This window comes from Lolium rigidum, chromosome 7 (assembly GCF_022539505.1).
Source record: "Lolium rigidum isolate FL_2022 chromosome 7, APGP_CSIRO_Lrig_0.1, whole genome shotgun sequence".
Taxonomy (NCBI): Eukaryota; Viridiplantae; Streptophyta; class Magnoliopsida; order Poales; family Poaceae; genus Lolium; species Lolium rigidum.
The window spans coordinates 104545403-104564426 of record NC_061514.1 but is presented as its reverse complement, the minus strand read 5'-3'; the positions used below and the strand labels follow the sequence as shown (position 1 = coordinate 104564426).

Sequence of the window (19024 nt, the reverse complement as noted above, 5' to 3'; positions counted from 1 at the left end):
CCGGAGTTTATTTGCAGCTTTACCTCATTGTAAAGTAGGAGGCCGTGATGATCTTATGTAACGAGAGTCAATGCCGTAATTCTATAGACATGCCTTGGACCCGCATATGTTTCTGTTGTACCACTCTGAGCGATATAATACTAGTGGAACGGTGTTTCATTGGTGTTATATCAGACTTGCATACTACACCATGCAGTGGTATGCCGGGTCACCACAAGTAACAAGCTCACGGTCTCTCACTCGAACAAATCGTGGTGGAGAGCTCAACACTATGCAATGATGCAAAGCAAGAACACCGGAGGTGTTCAAGTCCTTCACACTCAAATCTCACCAAAGCAACGAATGGTAGGATGAGATTGGAGAGGAAGAACAAGGGGGAAAGTCAACTAAAGACTCCAAGATCTAGATCCCAAGAGATTCCCTCACTTAGAGAAGAAGTGGTTTGGTGGAAGTGTAGATCTAGATCTCCTCTCTCAAATCCTCAAATATGAGCAAGAATGGTTGGAGGAATCAAGGGAGAGAGCAACTTCTTCAAATGCAACAATGGAGGTGAGAGAAAGGGGAAGAAGTTGTTGCTCAAGGTGGAAGAAGGGCTATTTATAGTCAAGGGAGAAAAATAACCGTTGGGGAAAAAGTAGGGTGAAAATCGCATTAAAATCGGGCAAAAAAGGTGCCCAGGCCGGCTGCCAGGCCGGTTGACCGGAGCCTGGGCTGGGGAGGCCGGCGGCCTGCCCGGTCCGACCGGCCCAAGAACCGGGCGGGCGAGATGCCGCGCCGGGCGGCGGAAATCCTTCAGCCGCGCGGGAGAGGCCGGCTGTGGACCTCCGGCGGCCAAGGCAGCCAGAGCGGATCCGGCCGGGCCGGGGGGGCAGCTGGCCTGCCGGCCGCGGAGTGAGGGCGAGGCCGGTCGGGCGGGGCCTATGCCGGCAGGCCGGCCACGGACCGGGCTCGCGGCACGGACTTAGGCCAAAAGGCCCCGGAGGCGGCCGGATGGCACCGGCGCGCGGACCCGGTCGCGGACCGGGTGGGCCGGTTGCTGGGCCGGTCGGCCGACCGGCTCCCTCCCCTTTTTCTCTTTTTCTTTTTTATTCTTTTCTCATCTTTCCTTTTTCTTTAATAACTATTGCTCCCGAACTCCGATTGACATGAAACAAATTCCGTTGGAAAGATAATAACAAATGCCATCCAATAGAAAGTCCAAACTCAAGAAACTGTAGGAGGGGATTTTATCATGAATATAAAAGGGTAGAACCTTATATCATGAATAACCAGGTAAAATCACCCAACCTCGAAAACGCAATAGAAGATGCATGCGAACTCCGTTTTCGATGAACTTGGGCTTGTTGTAAAGCTAGCAACAAGCTCAAGAACCTCACATAGAGAAACACCAAGAGGCAATAAGGATATGCAAAGTATGCAAAGGGTTGAGCTCCCTAAGACGATGTGATCAAGTTACCCAACCGAAAGCCCCTCTTAATAGTGCGGCTATCTATCCTATAATCCGGTCTCCCAACATCCACCTTGAGACCGGTAAAAGAAAAACCTAGCAAGGCCATACCTTTGCCTTGCGCATCCCGCTTGATCTTGATGATAACTCTTCAAGCTTCACTCAAGCCGGAATTCCTCTCTTGACCAATGTTGCTTCGTGACGACTCACAAATGCTCCCCCATACACTATGATGGGAAAGCTCCATTGATGCACATCTTCACAAGTCCATTATCATCAAATGGACGGCAAGCTTCAAGTATGTGATTCACTTGAGACGCTCATCTTGAACTTGCCCAACTCAACCTTGTATCTTCACATACTTACATAAGATAGAGCATGGCTAATATTGAGTTCCACATAAGAACTCCATCTTCATTTCTTCTTCTTGATCATATCACATATGTATCTTCAAACCGATGATCTTGATGCCAATACACAAGGTATACCTTTATCTTCATGGCATCCATACTTGAATCCAACACATGGAGAACAAGTAGTACCTATGGAATATTCCTTCATATAAACTCAATGAAAACATTAGTCCATAGGGGTTGTCATTAGTTACCAAAACCACACATAGGGGCAATGTACCCTTACATCCTCGACACACCTACGCACGACACCGCCGACGGATCGTCCCGTGAGCTTGCCGGTGCGTCGGCCGGAGACCCATCTCGTAACGAACCGATGACTGGCTGAGGTAGGTGGGGTATAGTCTAGTAGTAAAGGCTCTCATTCCCCCTCTTCTCTCCCACGCGTGAACATTAGTTGCAGGCCCCTTCAAGAGAGCCGGGCTGATCTCGACCCATATCCAGCGGCGCTGCCGGCCTGAGATGGCGAGGGGAAGGCGCCGGAGTAGAGGTAGCTAGGTGTAGTTGTCCCATTGTGGCGTCTAGGAGTAGGCCTCCAATTCTCCTGCGCCAGATCTAGAGCTTCTTGGTGTTGGGTGGTGCGGCGGCGCGGCCCCGGTGGCGGGGGTGGTGGCTGATGCGCGAGTTCGGCCCAGGCATCTCAGCAAATAAGGCGGTTTGGAGCTCGTCTTCCCCGATGCGATGGCGTAGCATCAGGGAGAAGTCCCCGGTGGTTCCTTGCTTCTATCCGAGGCGAGCTCAGTCAATAAGTGCTGCCGCCGGCAGCTCAAGTTTCTTTTTCTCCTGGATCCCTCTTGGCCGGCCGTGGCGGCGAGGGAGATGACATCGGTAGTGACTTGGACTCCTTGGCGGCCGGTGAGACTCATGCTGCTTCTTCTTCGAGCTATCCCACGGTGACCACTGACGGGTCATCAATCTCTGATGCCCAGAGAAGCCATCAACCGACGCGAGGTAGGCGTCGTAACAACCTCCTTCGGAGGCCTGATCTTGATGATGCGATGGTGACACTTCACACTTTCTTCCTCCCAAGTGGCTCTGTCCCCGGCGAGGAAGACAGCAGTTGCCGGCGCAGTTCATCCTCAAGCTGCGGTGTGAGAGAGGGGCCTGATTGCGTTTCTACACTTACTTTGGAGGCTGTCTTTGGAAAAACCAGGGACTAGTTTGTAATTTTCTTTTCTATTGTATTCCTTTATGTAATTTGTACCACCGCTTTGACTAATGCAGCATAGTCTAGGTCTCTTGGGGCCTCGCCTCTTCGGAAAAAAAAGGTAGGTGGGGTATCAGCTCGGTTTTGGCTAAGGTGCTTTTAAATTGGGATTGCCACGCGTCGTCCGCTCGAGTTGGTCCACCGATTCTGTCGTAAAGGATTTTTTTTTCCGGTCTGCCAGACCTAAAATCAGGCCGGAACCTCACGAAAAGAAACTAGAGTATAGTCCGGTACGCGGACGCGTCAGATGTAACCAGATCTTCTTCTTAAAACAAATTGCTTCTTCTTCCCCGCAACCGGCTCCACCTACCTCCCCCGACAGCTGCCCGTGGCGTCCACCACGGCCGGCCCCCTCCTCCGGAACCACGGCCTGCGGCCTCAACGCCGCCACTGCCGCTAACCGCCCACCCCGCCTCCCTCTCTATTCGGGGTCCCCGTTTCACCCTCACCCTAACCCCCCGCCGGGCAGCTCCGGTCGCCGGACAAGAAACAATCGACGCGGGCGGGGGCTGTTAGCGCAGCAAGTAGAGGGTTCGTTTTTCTTCTTCTGATCACAGATTCACGTGCCCCGTGTGATTCAGAGGCCCCCATCACCTCCCCGGCCTGTCTCCTACAAGGTCTCCCGCTCCTGATCCTTCCACCGAAGGTATGGAGTTTGCCTAGAATGTTGTTATTAAGATCGAGTTTTGTTCTAGTATTCCATTTATGAGCAACTCCGGATTGGAACTATACTATACTGTTATATTCCATTGTTTGTTCGATCCCAGTTGACCCCATGTCCATTCCTAGGATGCACATTGCATTTGGGTGCCCAATCTGTTACCATCAACTGACACAGCTTATATCAGCATGCTCATTCTCAAGGTTTTGAGGGTTCAGCTGACCCCATGCCCCACTCATACCTGGTGGATATATATTGATTGTAGTTAAAGTATGATTTGCTACTAGTATTTGATTTTTTGTTCAGGCAGTGATTAGTAGGACGACTCTCAATAACCTTCATACACCCCTTGTTTAGCTTAACCTTAAATCTGTTGCAGCATTGCAAAGGAGGACACACGTATCCATTGCACATCTGATGTTTCTTCGTCATTAATTTTGACAACGAGAAACAATGTAGTAATCTGAATTGATGTCATCCGCTAGCTGCATTTAGTTGCCGACGTGCTTTTTGTGTAATTTATTTCCCTTTGATTTTATATAGTCCATACGATTCGCAGACACAAGTTTACTCAAATTCATAGGCCAGGCAACTTTATAGTAATATACTGTTATTTTCAAAATAAATGACGGGGTATCTTTCTCGCTATATAGTGAAGGTATCATCAAGTGCTCACTGAAATGGACAAGAAGAAAGAAGTCAATGACATAGAACCTGGACCAGATTCTTCTCGGTCCGTGGACAGATTTGGCTTTATAAAGACAGAACAAAGTAACTCTCAGGAGGGAGTTCTGAAAAGCAGATCTACACATGAACGCGGAAGGTATTCCCGGGGGTCTCTTGTTATACTTATAGCCCTTATATGTTTGACTAGTTAAGTCGGAGGCAGTAAATCTTCTTTATCAGTTACCTTGTCTATTTCTATGAATATATTACTCTAGTTCGTTTCTATGTGGCTTAACATTAAACTCTGGACTGGGTGTGCACTCTTATGCCACTAGCCAACCTAGTGACGCTTGGTTCTATGTTTCTTGTGACATAACTATATCTGTTTCTGGTAGTTGACGCATGGTAAATTTATATGCTTATGCATGGGCCTTCTTAGCAATTTTTGTGAGAATGGCTGTCAAATATTTGACTCCTTGCATGATAAAGTATACTTCATATTTACTATCTGGCTTATGTTTTTACCCTGGTACAATGTTGCCGCATGGATCAGGCTTATCTAAATTAGCCGTGAACTTTTCATTTCTCTAAGAAATCTGCCTCATGGGAAATTCTTTTTGTTACTGTAGAGAGGAAAGGAGGATAAGAAAGTGGAGGAAGATGATAGGTGCTGGTGGTAGCGACTGGAAGCAATATTGTAGAAGGAATCCTCATGTGGTCAAAAGAAGAATAAGGAAAGGAATTCCTGATTGTCTCAGAGGGCTTGTTTGGCAGTTGATTTCAGGAAGCAGGGACCTCCTGCTAATGAATCCTGGTGTTTATGAGGTACTCATAATCATCCTTTTGGTTGAATCATTTGGCGTTAATGTTGGCATTGTTGGTTCTTTGTAGCTGATAAGAAAAGTTACGATTCTTCTTAAAATACTCCATCAGTTCATAAATAGATGTCGTTTTAGAAGTCATATTATTTTGGTGTATCTTATAAATAATTGTGGTTAAAATCATATTATTTAACCAGCATATTATTTATAGATCTGGTTAAAAGTCATATTTCTGGTTAAAGAAAAGTCATATTATTTACAGATCTGGTTAAAATTCCTTTGTTGTATCTTATAAATACATGTCGTTTTAGCTAAACTCTGCAGATTATTTATACGGATTTTACCTTCTGTAGATCATGCTTATTCAAGCTCATATTTCGCTGCACTATGTGCAAGCGCCTCTATTGTACTTATTCCAGACTTGAGTGATTTTTGTATGTAACTATGTTTTCTTTGGACAGACTCTGGTCATATACGAGACATCAACATCAGAATTGGAAATTATTCGTGACATATCGCGTACATTTCCATCTCATGTTTTCTTCCAACAGAGACATGGCCCAGGTCAAAGATCGCTGTATAACGTTTTAAAAGCGTACTCTGTTTATGATAGGGACGTTGGATATGTGCAGGTTTGTGTTCCCCCCGCCAGCGTATTACCTAGGGATGAGCATATTCTCTGGATTAACATGCTTGTTCCTTTTGCGCTATCATGATGCAGGGAATGGGATTTATAGCAGGGTTGCTGCTTCTCTATATGAGCGAGGAGGATGCATTTTGGTTAATTGTAGCTTTGCTAAAAGGAGCTGTCCATGCACCAATGGAAGGCTTGTATCAGGTGATCAAACTTCTTTGATGCTTTTTGTTTTCCTGTGAGCACACAACTCAAATGACTTTACTTCAGAGTGGTGAATGAGAGTTTTTTTTTCCGTTCTGATGTGTTTTTGTCATGCTTATCATCATCTTATACTATAGTTTTTCCTCTCATTTGGATATACTTAACTATTGAACCAAAATTACTGTTTTTTCTCCTGGGCACATGTTTTGCCACTTGTTCAGAAATATTTTTCTTTCTTTTGAGTAATTAATCACATGCAAAATTATGGATTTTTTTGGAAGGAATCTGTATATTCTGAGCACTTTTTAACAAACGTTAATGTTTATACTCCCTGAACAGGCTGGTTTGCCGCTTGTGCAACAATATCTGTTTCAGTTTGAGAGATTAGTTAGAGAGCACATGCCAAAGTTGGGAGAACATTTTATTGAAGAAATGATAAATCCAAGCATGTATGCAAGTCAATGGTTTATCACGGTTTTCTCATATTCCTTTCCATTTCCTATGACTCTTAGAGTTTGGGATGTCTTCCTTTATGAGGTAAAAATCTCGCCCTTCATATTTGTTTCCTGTCTGATGTTTATCCCACTTATGAGTTGTGAGCTGTGCTTAACTGATTTTGCAAGCATGTTATAGGACCTGTGTAACCATTATTTGTTCTAGTATCGCCTATGAGTTGTGAGCTGTGCTTAACTGATTTTGCAAGCATGTTATAGGACCTGTATAACCATTATTTGTTCTAGTATCGCCTATTTTAACACGCACTAACTGTGGAGTCTGATGTAGATATATAGGTAAATAATATCAATTGTGGAGTTTTTTCGGGCTTCGTTTGCTTTGGATGACCGAATGCACCTTAAAATTTAATTTTCAGATGAACTGCAGTGTCAATATAGGATCCAGACAGAATCGTTTTGTGATCTATTAGTTACACCTTTAATAATTGTGAAGTTCTCTTGCAGATAAGCGCTCTGGAGAACATGTCCTGTAGTTTTATTTACGCGTTACAAAAAAATTGAATGTAGCTAACACTTATCAGTGGGGTCCTACTAAAATGTTCTTCTAATAAGTCACAGGAGATTGTGTTTCCATTTATTCCATACTCTTTTTATGTTCAAAATCAAAAGACATGTATGTTTGTGGTCCTTTCATATGACTATATCCTTGTAAGTTTGTCAATATACCAATCTTCTAGATGCAAGTATTAAAAAACCTGATTGTATCTGATTTACTTGCTTTTGCTGATTATTGAGTCGTCCTAATTACAGGGTATTAAGGTTGTGTTCCAAGTTGGACTGGCTCTATTGAGATTCTGCCATGATGACCTGGTAAGTTTCTTGGTGCTTGTATTGCTTTCCCATGAAAGACATTTTTAAGAATTACTGAAGTTACCTTCTGTCAGGTCAAATTGCCTTTTGAGGAACTTTTACATTCCTTGAGAAATTTTCCAGAGGATGCAACTGATCCAGATAAACTATTGCCGATTGCCTTCTCATTTAAGGTGATGAACTGTTTCTTGAAGCAGATGAGATACTATTTACTATATTAGTACGTCCGTTGTTTTCTGAGTTGTATTTTTTCTCTTGTTCATCTTATTATGGAAATATTACTGTTGTGAATTATATGTTCCCTTGTTTATCTTCTTGTCTGTAGTGCTATATTTATTGGTCTTATTTATCTTATTATGGCAACATTACTGTTTATCGACTTACTATCTTTTCTCTTGTTTGGTAAAAAATTGTCTCCTTTATATGACTATATTTGTTTCTTAGAACTCCCCTATTTGGTGGTCCATGGTTGGTGTATCACATATGGATATGGTACAAAGAGTAAACACTTTTACATTTGGGGATGATCGGAGGACTGAGTTTGCAGTACAAGATTGATACTGACAACCAGTATCTTACTTTCAGGTGTTGGGTCATCTCGAGGAGCTTGAGAAAGAGTACCGGAAACGATTGGAGGGTCCCAACGCAAGCTCAAGTAGTAAGCGGCTTCAGCCCCTCAAATCAAAATCTATGCGCAGGGTTGGCAGCCAGGTCTTGTCCAACTCAAATGTTGGTAAAAAATAACTGACAATTCTTGTGCTGCAAACTGAGCCACCTGGTTGTATATGCGTTGTATAGGGCTACGATTACCCATAATAATGTTTTATTTTTGTATATCAAGCCATAACCACAAAGGTTCTTCATGTTGTATTTTGTTCTCGTTGCTGGCGGAACTGTAAATATTCGCTACGAGATGAATAATGTTCAATAATCATATCGGGTATACATTGCATTGTTTACCTGTTGTTTGTACCTGCCAGTACCAGGTTTTTCTTTCTGTGTGCGCAATTAAGAAAACATGTCATTTGTTGGTAGCGCTTTAAAGCGTAAGCATGAACGAAATAGTTCTCCGTGGTAAACATGTGTGAAGTCCTAATATCCTTGAAACTTTTATCATATCATATTTAAAAGGAGCAAGGGAAGATGACATCCAAAACCCTATCAAATTTGAGGCCAAGCTCAGTAAACTTTTATCATGTTTAGAAGGACCAAGAGAAGATGACATTCCAAAACCCTATAAAATTCGAGGCCAAGCTCAGCAAAGTTTTAGAGCATCTCCAGTCGCGTCCCCCAAACGATGTCCGGACAAAGCGCCGGATTAGTCGTTTGGGGGACGTCCGGACAAAATTTTCGTTTGGAAAAGGTCCCTTTTCTAGCCACGTCCCCCAAACGCGACCTCCAAACAAAAAGTAAGTGTAAAAGTTGTGTCCGGCGTCCCCGGTAGAGACTCTATACACAGGGGATGGGCTAGGGACGCCGGACAACATTTGGAGCACGTCCGGACCGATGCGGCCTTTGGGGCACGCGACCGGATCGCTTGGTCGGCGCCCCCAAATCCCTCGTGGACGCTGACAGCGACTGGAGATGCTCTTATCAGATTATGAAGGAGCAAAGGGAAAATGACATTCCGAAGATCTATAAAATTCTTGGCCAAGATCAATACACACACAAATTTTGAAGGGCAGACGTAAGCGCACCTAGACATAATTGCATGCTCAGCCGTCGGATGAAAAATAAGCAGAAAAAAGAATCTAAAAAAGAAACATTCCCCAAATCCCCACTCTCCATCTGCGCCACCAAACATCTCTCCTTCCCCTGAACTCGCCTCCGCCGTCGCCCGTCAACTGGTCGGCCATCCTCTCCGGCAGGCAGCCGTCGAGTCATCCGCTCGAGGTCCCTTGGCTCTCTCCCACACTCTTTTGTCTCTCCAGGCTGGGGCGGATCTGCTTACGTGAATCCGATGATCAGATCCCGCCGCGTACCGTATACCCTACTGCTGCTGCTGCGGAAATCAATTTCGGTGGATGATTCGATTTGGTTTTGGCGTGGCAGGCATGGCGACGGCGTTCAAGTCGTTCGTGAACAGCCCCGTCGGGCCCAAGACCACCCACTTCTGGGGTCCCGTCGCAAACTGGGGCTTCGTCCTCGCGGTACGCACGCACTTCGTGGATCCTGCATATGGTTTCTTCCCTAAACCTGCGCGTGCAGTTTAGTCGATTGCGACGACTGTAGTACTGTAGTCCCCCTATGCGGTCTTATTGCCGCTCTGGATTTGATATAAACGTATCAATCAAGCAAATAATTCTGCTCGAGGAACATTTGACAGGTGCTACAAATGGTAAATGTTGAAACAGACAGCTCTTTGTTTCGGCTTAGTTAAATACTCTGTCAGTATCATATGCAGATAGAGTTTCTCTTCCACCTTGGAGCCGGTTGGGAGGGGGTTATCTTTCAACTTAAATTAACCAGCCTTTTCCCACTTTGTTTGTAACACTACTAATAACTGTATTCATAGTTGTTAGTTGTTCCATGCTATTATCCTGATATAGAAGCCTCTCGGCCTCAGGATGCTTGCCAATTGCTTATGGAGCTTAACTTGGCAGACGTGGTGCGCAAAATTGGTAGATAACAAAGTTGATTTTGTTGGATCATAATCTCCAATCTGCTTGTTAATAGTGTATTGTTAGTGTTTCCAACTGCACACATGTAATGCCATTCGAATGTGGGAGTTTATATCTCCCAGATTGTTGCGCAAACAATAAAATTGCGAAATCTTGGGCAAGCCTATTGTCGTGAACTATTTAACAATGATTTCGTGGCATAATAGGCATTCGTGTTTATGAAATGCACTGATACATTTGTTTATCTTTCAAATAAGCACCTCGGAACTCTTCATCATTTTTCGAGAAAACGCAAATTAATCTTCGCGTTTCATTTCATCGAATAGATTATAGATAGAAGTTGTTGCGCGCCTCCTAAGAGGTTTACACAGTGTTATTACACAGCCAGAATTCAATGAACATCCCAGGTTGTAGGCATGACGTTCCTGAGCCCCTTTGCTCCTGCCGTGGCCCATGATCTTGCCTCCTCTTTGATCCTGGCACACAGGTCGTGGGTGGAGGGTGGTGCTCTCTCGATGACACAGCATTGCGGTGTTCTGCTTGGCAGCATGCCACCAGTCGACCAGGCGAGCTTCATCAGAGGGCGCATTGCAGGTCATGCGAAGCCACGACAAGATCTCATGCTAGGTTTGCCGGGAGAATGGACAGGTGATGAACAGGTGGTGGATTGTCTCCATAGCCTGGTCACACAGCAGGCACCTGGGGTGGTGCTGAAGCCCACGTCTAGCCAGCCTTTCTGATGTCCAGCATCTGTCCATGTTGGCAAGCCAGTGGAAGAACCTGACCTTGTTAGGGGCCCAACTTTGCCATATGAGCTTCCAAAAGGCGCAGTTGGTAGAACCCTGAAATGTCGCCAGGTAGGCAGATTTAGCCGTGTACTTCCCAGAAGCATGCCATTTCCAGAGCAGCTTGTCGTCCTCCATGTTTAATTGTGTGTGCTCGATCATTTGCCATAGGTGGATGTACTACCCCACCTCATGGACGCCAAGGGTGCCGTGGATGTCTCTGGCCCAGCGGTGTGCGTCAAGGCTGTCAGCCAGCATTCGAATCTTGTGTCATCGTTTAGGAATGCAGGCATACAGCTGTGGCGCAAGCTCGCGGACAGACCAGCCGTTGATCCAGCGGTCCTCCCAAAATTTGGCGGTCTGTCCGTTGCCGAGGGCCATGGTGGTGGAGGCGAAGAAGTCCTTTTCCTCGGCGGAGAATTGGAGATGAAGGCCACTCCACTCTCTGTTGCTGTCGATTCTGCTAAGGCATTGTCACCGTAAGCGCAACGCCAGCCCGGTGCACTCAAGGATGCCGAGGTGCTACGACACCACACCATAGGCGACGTCGTCAACGGGACATCAGGCGGGCCCAGGAGCACAAGGCAAGGCCCAAGGGACGACAGGCCCAGCCCGCCAAGGACACAGCCGCGAGCACGTGATCTCCGCCCGAGGATCGACATGAGAGGCTATCGTTGAATGTACCGAGCAGACTCGCTCTCCCCTTCTTTCCTCTTAGATCTCCTCTTCCGCACAAACTCTTCCAAAGTGTAATCGAATTCGAGACTATGATCCAGATACCTGTGCGAGACGCGAGGTCCGCGATCTAGTACGTAGCAAGTGGTACCAGAGCAGTTTCGATCCCGGAAAATTTTCCCCCAAATCGCGAATTCGCGGATTCCCTGTTGATAAATCCGAACGACGGGTGCGGATTCCTTGTGAATTCGCGCAAAACACCTTCGGTGTACCCTAGATCGGTCCGACGGGAGTCGCGTGAGTCACGACGACGAGATCCGGTCGATTGACCCTCACGGAGCGTGTGGAGATGGCGGAGCTGTCGGTCGCCGATCTCCGGCAACTGATTGCGGCGACAGCGGAAGCCAACAAGGCGACGGCAGAAGCGGGGCAAGCCAACGCCGCCCGCATCTCCGACATCAACGCCGTGCTCGACAGGTTGGCGCTCTCCCGCCAGAGATCGTCCGCAACACCACCAAGGTCGACACAACTCGGGACCGGGTGATTCGTGCCAACACAGCCCCGGATCGCTCCGTCGTCGACTTGAAGCGGCCGATGGAGCCGGCGGCGTCGCGCCTCGACATCATGGAGAAGGCGAGGACCACGCTCGACCCCGGGCACCATCGATTTGGACCCGGGCTCGCTTCGGCCGGAACGGCGCCGTCAGCAACACAATCACCAGGGTGCTTGTACTGGAGAGGATCGCACCTCCAGTCGTGCCCTGGTCAGGGGTGAGCTCACTGATACAAACCCTGAAAATTATGTGGTGTCCGATGAAGAGGATGAAATTGCTGAAACTGAGAACACATACACACCACATCACCGTAGTCACTCAGGTCCTAGGCTGCCTAGGTCAGATTTTCCACAGTTCGATGGAGATAACCCAAAATGGTGGAAAAAGAGTTGTGAAAAATACTTTAAGCTTTATAATGTGCAAAGTAATCTGTGGGTAGATTTTGCAACTATGCACTTTAGAGGTAATGCTGCATTATGGCTACAAACCTATGAGGCCTTGCATAGTGTTGCCACTTGGCCGGAGTTATGTGTAGGGGTCTTTTCAAAGTTCAATAGGGACAAGTATGCCAAATTCATGGATTTATTCTTTACACATAAACAAACGGGTTCAGTAGATGAATATGCACACAAATTTGAGGAGTTGATGCACAAGATTCTGATATATAACCACTCCTATGATGAGACTTTCTTTGTGAGAAGGTTCATCGCTGGTCTTAAACATGACATTCGTAGAGCTATTGCTTTGCAAAATCCTGGAACTGTTGATCTGGCGTATTCCTTGGCTCAAACGCAGGAAACTCTATTGGTGGAAGATACGACTCCAAGTTCAAACAAATACACTCAGCGAGATGCCCTGCGGGTCAAATTCAAACAGCATGGGCAACTGCCGGGATTTTTGGGGGCTCCTCCTGAGGAAAAGAAAGCAGGAGATAAACCAGCCGTTGCATCTGTCAGCAAGTTCGATTCTCTGCGTGCTCAACGCCGTGCTAGAGGAGAATGCTTCAAGTGTAGGGAGAAATATGCTCCTGGACACAAGTGCCCATCACAAGTCCAGCTTCATGTGCTCGAAGAACTACTTGAGGCACTGCAAATCGAGCATCCAACACCAGTGGAGGATATTGACACCGAGACATCTGAATCTGGGGCTGAGGACACAGATACTGAACAGATGATGAAAGTTTCCGTACAGGCACTATCTGGGACAACAAGCAGACGAAGTATGCGATTACAAGGGCAGGTTGGCAAGTATACAGCTCTTATACTGATTGACTCAGGCAGTACAAGCAACTTCATCAGCAAAACATTGGCTGATAGGCTACAGCAACCTGTATCTCAAATGCCACTGTCCAAGGTCAAGGTGGCAGGAGGAGGCACCATTGACTGCTCCGAGTTTCTACCAGGAGTTACTTGGTTTACACAGGGCCACAAATTCACAACTGACCTCAAGATCTTGCCATTGCGTTCCTATGACATTATTCTGGGTATGGACTGGTTGGAAAATCAAAACAATGGCAAAATGTGGGTCAATTGGCAGAAAAAGACAATGAGATTCAAGCATGAAGGCGCTAGGATAACTCTCAGAGGGGTCCAGGCAAACTTGGAATCTTGCACAGTCATTTCTGCTGCAACTCTACATGGTCTAATTCAAAGTGGTGAAGTCTGTCAACTGCTGGAATTATGGCCCATTGAAGACGATCATGCACCACCAGTGACAGAGACTATACCAGCTCCAGTGCAGCAACTGATACAACAGCACAACAACCTCTTCCAAGAAACTACATCACTACCCCCGCATAGGACTTTTGATCACCACATTCCTCTACTACCAGGCGCAACACCTGTCAATGTCAAGCCCTATCGATATGCACCACATCAGAAGAATGAAATTGAAAAGCAAGTTCAGGAAATGCTCAGGAAAGGCTTGATTCAAGAGAGCACCAGTCCTTTTGCCTCTCCAGTACTCTTGGTCAGGAAAAAAGATGGCTCATGGCGCTTTTGTGTGGATTATAGGGGACTCAACAGCTTGACAGTAAAAAATAAATACCCCATGCCAATAGTAGATGAACTCCTTGATGAATTGGCAGGCTCTCAATGGTTCACGAAGATAGATCTTCGAGCGGGGTATCATCAGATTCGGTTAGTACCCCCAGATGAACACAAAACGGCTTTTAAAACTCACCTTGGGCTGTATGAGTTCAAAGTCATGCCATTTGGCCTTACAAATGCTCCAGCGACGTTTCAGTCTGCAATGAATTCCATCTTTGCTACTCTGATACGCAAGTGCGTTCTTGTATTCATGGATGACATCCTGATATACAGTCCTACCTTGTCTGCCCATCTGCAGCACCTGCAACAAGTGTTCTTGCTCTTGCAGCAACATCAGTTATCTGTCAAGCAGAGTAAATGCTCCTTTGCGCAACAGAAACTAGAGTACCTGGGGCACATAATCAGCAACCAAGGGGTAGCCACTGACCCCAGCAAAGTACAAGCTGTCCAACAATGGCCTACACCAACAAACACGAAACAAGTTCGTGGGTTCCTTGGACTCACGGGGTATTACAGGAAGTTCATCCAAGGGTACAGCCTGATCAGTCGCACACTCTCAAACTTATTGAAAAAGGACACCTTATTCCAGTGGACACAAACACATCAAGCTGCCTTTGAACACCTGAAGAAACTCTTACAGGAGGCCCCAGTACTGGCACTACCAGATTTCCAATTACCATTCACCGTGGAAACAGACGCCTGCAAGCGAGGAGTGGGTGCGGTCCTTATGCAGAAAGGACATCCTATTGCTTACTTGAGCAAAGCACTAGGCCCGGTGGCACAGGCAATGTCCACATATGAGAAAGAGTGTTTGGCCATTCTACTAGCAGTGGACAAATGGCGATCTTATCTCCATCACGCTCCCTTTACCATCATTACAGACCACCGCAGTTTGGTCCATCTCTCTGACCAGAAGCTCACAAGTGAAATGCAACACAAGGCATTCACCAAGCTTATGGGGCTGCAGTATAAGTTGGTCTACCGAAAAGGAAAGGAAAATTCAGCAGCAGATGCCTTGTCTCGTCTCCCTGCTGACAATGCACTCTATGCCATCTCCCTGTCTCGCCCTAAATGGCTCGAATCTATTACTGATGGTTATGCTGCAGATGAGCAAACAAAAGCACTGCTACAGGAACTTTCCCTCTCCAGCCCCAACAAAAATGGCTACTCGCTGCAGCAGGGGCTCATTCGCTACAAGGATAGACTCTGGCTGGGTAACAATACTGAGGCACATCAAGCTATTCTGCTATCTCTGCACAACAGTGGAATTGGAGGTCACTCTGGATTCTTAGCTACATATCAAAGAATCAAGGAATTATTTGCTTGGCCAAAAATGAAAGAACATGTCAGGCAGTATGTGCAACAATGCACTGTATGTCAGCAGGCCAAATCGGAGAACGTGCGCACTCCAGGATTGCTTAGCCCTCTTCCCATCCCGACAGAAGCTTGGAATACAGTCAGCATGGATTTCGTGAGTGGTTTGCCCAAGTCCAACAAGTACGACAGCATCTTAGTGATCATCGACAAATATACCAAATATGGTCATTTCATCCCTCTCCGCCATCCATTCACTGCATTGACAGTGGCACAGAAATATATTGACACTGTCTATCGGCTCCACGGGTTACCAAGTGTTGTCATCTCGGACCGAGATCCTCTTTTCACAAGCAAATTATGGCAAGAACTGTTTCGTCTTTCTGACACCAAGATGAACATGAGTTCGGCTCACCACCCACAAACAGACGGCCAGACAGAGAAGTTAAACCAATGCCTCGAGACGTATTTGCGTTGCGCGGTGCACGCTTCGCCGAAGCAGTGGGCTCAGTGGTTGCCGTTGGCAGAATACTGGTACAACACGAACTATCATTCAGCTCTTGGTAAGACACCCTTCGAGGTACTCTATGGCTACAAACCAAGACACTTGGGAGTCAGTAACTTGCAGTCCTCCACTTCTCCTGACTTGGCTGGGTGGCTGCAGCAGCGTCAGGAAACAGCAGTGTTACTCCAACAACACTTGTTACGAGCGCAGCAGCGTATGAAGCATCAGGAGGATAAGCAGCGATCAGAAAGAGAATTTGCAGTGGGCGACAAAGTTTATATGAAGCTGCAGCCATATGCTCAAACTTCTGTTGCTAAACGAGCAAATCACAAGCTGTCATTCAAGTATTTCAGGCCTTATGAAATTCTGGCTCGTGTTGGTAAGGTAGCATACAAGTTACGGCTTCCGGACAATAGCCAAGTTCATCCAGTGCTCCATGTTTCACAACTGAAGAAGATGGTTCCTCCCAGTCAGGTGCATACAACCGACCTTTCTTTCAATTTCCTCACTGATGAACTTTTCCTGGTTCAGCCTGCAAAGGTACAGCAGAATCGTCTTATCCGACATGGACGGGGACACATTCCGCAAGTGCTGGTTTCCTGGACAGGGCTCCCTGCTACTCTCTGCACTTGGGAATCGGAAGCTGCACTGCGTTGCCGTTTCCCTGGAGCACCTGCTTGGGGGCAAGCAGTTTCTCAAGAAGGGGGGAATGCTACGACACCACACCATAGGCGACGTCGTCAACGGGACATCAGGCGGGCCCAGGAGCACAAGGCAAGGCCCAAGGGACGACAGGCCCAGCCCGCCAAGGACACAGCGGCAGAGCACGTGATCTCTGCCTGAGGATCGACATGAGAGGCTATCGTTGAATGTACTGAGCAGACTCGCTCTCCCCTTCTTTCCTCTTAGATCTCCTCTTCCGCACAAACTCTTCCAAAGTGTAATCGAATTCGAGACTATGATCCAGATACCTGTGCGAGACGCGAGGTCCGCGATCTAGTACGTAGCACGAGGCCACCAAGGGAGGTTGGCCGGAACACACGCCACCAGTTCATTGGCAACTGCCGCCGTTGGCAGCGGTGCGTCCCTCCCAGAGAAAACCTTGCTCAATTTTTTCCATCCTCTTCAAAGTTTTCTTAGGCGGCGCGAGGATGAGCAATTGATGAACTCTTCATCATTCACATAAATGATTATAACACATTTGTGCAAGTGATAGATCAGATGTGGGAGTATGTTGGTCGGGAGTAAGGAAATAGGCTTCCGTAATTGAATAGTCGCCTTAGGTTCTACCTTGACTTTACTTAACATTTATCATCTGGACACTATAGTGAATTATCCCTCTAATTTTATTTTGGTTGCAGGGCTTGGTTGACTTGAACAAGCCTCCTGAAATGATATCCGGCAATATGACAGCAGGTAGGTGAAATACTCAGAGATCTGTCGCACAAGCCGCAATTCCAGTTCGATGAACTGATCTCAACTTAATCAATAACGCCTATTATTTTTATGTAGCCATGTGTGTGTATTCTGGACTCTTTATGAGGTTCGCATGGATGGTACAGCCCCGAAACTACTTGCTTTTGGCGTGCCATGCCTCCAATGAAACCGTCCAGCTCTACCATTTATCTCGCTGCGCTAAGGCTCAAGGGTAAGACGTCGGCAGCACAATTGTTCCTGCTTCCTGTCATTAGTAGTAGCCCACCACCAAACATTTACCAGATGCATGGTGTTCCATTTTGCAATTATACCTGCAGTATATTGATTAAACTCCTATCGGTTGTAATACGAGGATTGTACCGAAGTGTATGCTATGGTAAAATGATGTTGATGTCTTTGTTTGGATTTGACAGGTATCTGGACAAGAAAGTGCCGGAGGCCCAACAGTAAGGAGGAAAACGTTGTTTCTGAAGTCAGAGGCCATGTGACTCCACAGTCGGCATTTCAGTTGAATAATTAAAATTTGTTCCTGAAGCTTTGCAATGCTCATCCTGTAATGGAGCGATTTGCGTGTTACGCAGCATGATACTCCTGCCTCTGACCTGATGTAGGGTTACAGCCTCCTGTTCATGAAACCTGATTCATGCCATATTTTTTCAATGCACATAGTCTGAGTGCAAGATCTGCAGCCTAGAGTCACTGCTTGATTTTACTGTTAATTCTCTCTGCACTGATCTCGTTCTCTGCACGCTGTTCTCTGGCCGTAGAGTTCTTACAGAAATTGGGATGAGATCGGGAGAATTTGGGGTGAGATTTAGACGAAACAGGAAGGTGGGTGAGAGACTGAGAGGAGTATAGGAGGAAGTCTCAGTGCATCTCCATTCACGCCCCCCCAAGGAGATTTGAGGCACGCCGGACAAAACAAACGTTTTCAGCCGCGTTTTCCAAAGCCGTTTTTTGTCTGGCACGGTCTAATATGGTGTCCGGCGCCCCGAGCCCGTCACCACCCCACAGGGATGCTCCGGGCACACCGGACATAACGAAAAGCGAGGCGTGGGGGGGCCGACGTGTCAGCGGTTCGGAAGCCTAAAATCCCGTCGCCTACTTTTGGTCAAGCGACGTTAATGGCGTCCCAGTTTTCCTAGGCGACGCAGAGACGCATCTCGTTGTGCATGGCCGCGTGGCCGTACGCGCCGGCGTTATTGCGTCCAACGACCCACTGCCGCTTCGCTTGCCGCTGTTGTACATTAAGAGGCACTGCGGTTCATCCCAATCTCTCACCGCTCACAAATCTTCCCCTCGTCGCTCCCAGATCTTCTCCTCGCCGCTCCAACCACTGTCGTCGTCCTCCCGCAAGATCGCCGCGGTGAACGGCTTCGGCCACGGCAGCCTCACCATGAAGGAGGCGTGGGCGTTGTACCGCGCGGGATATCCCGTCCCGCCGGACATGTGCATGCCAAGCAGCGGCGGCTGGAAGATGGCCGTGAACGGCATAGGTGTCCCGCTGCCGCCGTCACCGGGCACGCAGCGCTGGAGGGACACCATTAGGGCCCGACGGTCTGCACTCGACGCCGACGAGCGGGCCGATCCGACCTGGGCGGCCACCGGCAACGACGCCTCGTGGATCGCCTACTTCCAGGTGCAATGCGGCATGGAGATGCACAACACCACCGGCCTCGTCGGCGGGCCGAACAGCTGAAACAGGGAC

The 19024-nt window shown here is 47.3% G+C and overlaps 2 protein-coding genes across 6 annotated transcripts; both read left to right on the top strand.

Annotated features, from left to right (window-relative positions):
• The first annotated feature begins 3359 nt into the window (after positions 1-3359).
• Positions 3360-8337, top strand: LOC124676537 (EVI5-like protein). 5 transcript variants are annotated; one of them, XM_047212578.1, is made up of 10 exons: positions 3360-3713; positions 4387-4551; positions 5024-5219; positions 5677-5847; positions 5937-6053; positions 6393-6590; positions 7319-7378; positions 7453-7551; positions 7823-7870; positions 7964-8337. In XM_047212578.1, the coding sequence occupies exons 2-10, from the start codon at positions 4409-4411 to the stop codon at positions 8120-8122; spliced, it is 1191 nt and encodes a 396-aa protein (XP_047068534.1). In that variant the 5' UTR covers positions 3360-3713; positions 4387-4408; the 3' UTR covers positions 8123-8337. The 5 variants fall into 5 exon arrangements, with proteins under 5 accessions (XP_047068534.1, XP_047068533.1, XP_047068536.1 ...); XM_047212577.1 differs by having other exon boundaries at positions 4381-4551; XM_047212580.1 differs by lacking the exon at positions 7964-8337 and having other exon boundaries at positions 3362-3713; positions 4382-4551; positions 7823-7957.
• An 800-nt stretch (positions 8338-9137) lies between these two features.
• On the top strand, positions 9138-18000 carry LOC124678522 (mitochondrial pyruvate carrier 1-like). The gene is made up of 5 exons (XM_047214395.1): positions 9138-9271; positions 9431-9528; positions 17241-17295; positions 17392-17527; positions 17730-18000. Exons 2-5 carry the CDS (start codon positions 9433-9435, stop codon positions 17764-17766), a joined length of 324 nt encoding a protein of 107 aa, XP_047070351.1. The 5' UTR covers positions 9138-9271; positions 9431-9432; the 3' UTR covers positions 17767-18000.
• The last annotated feature ends 1024 nt before the right edge of the window (positions 18001-19024 follow it).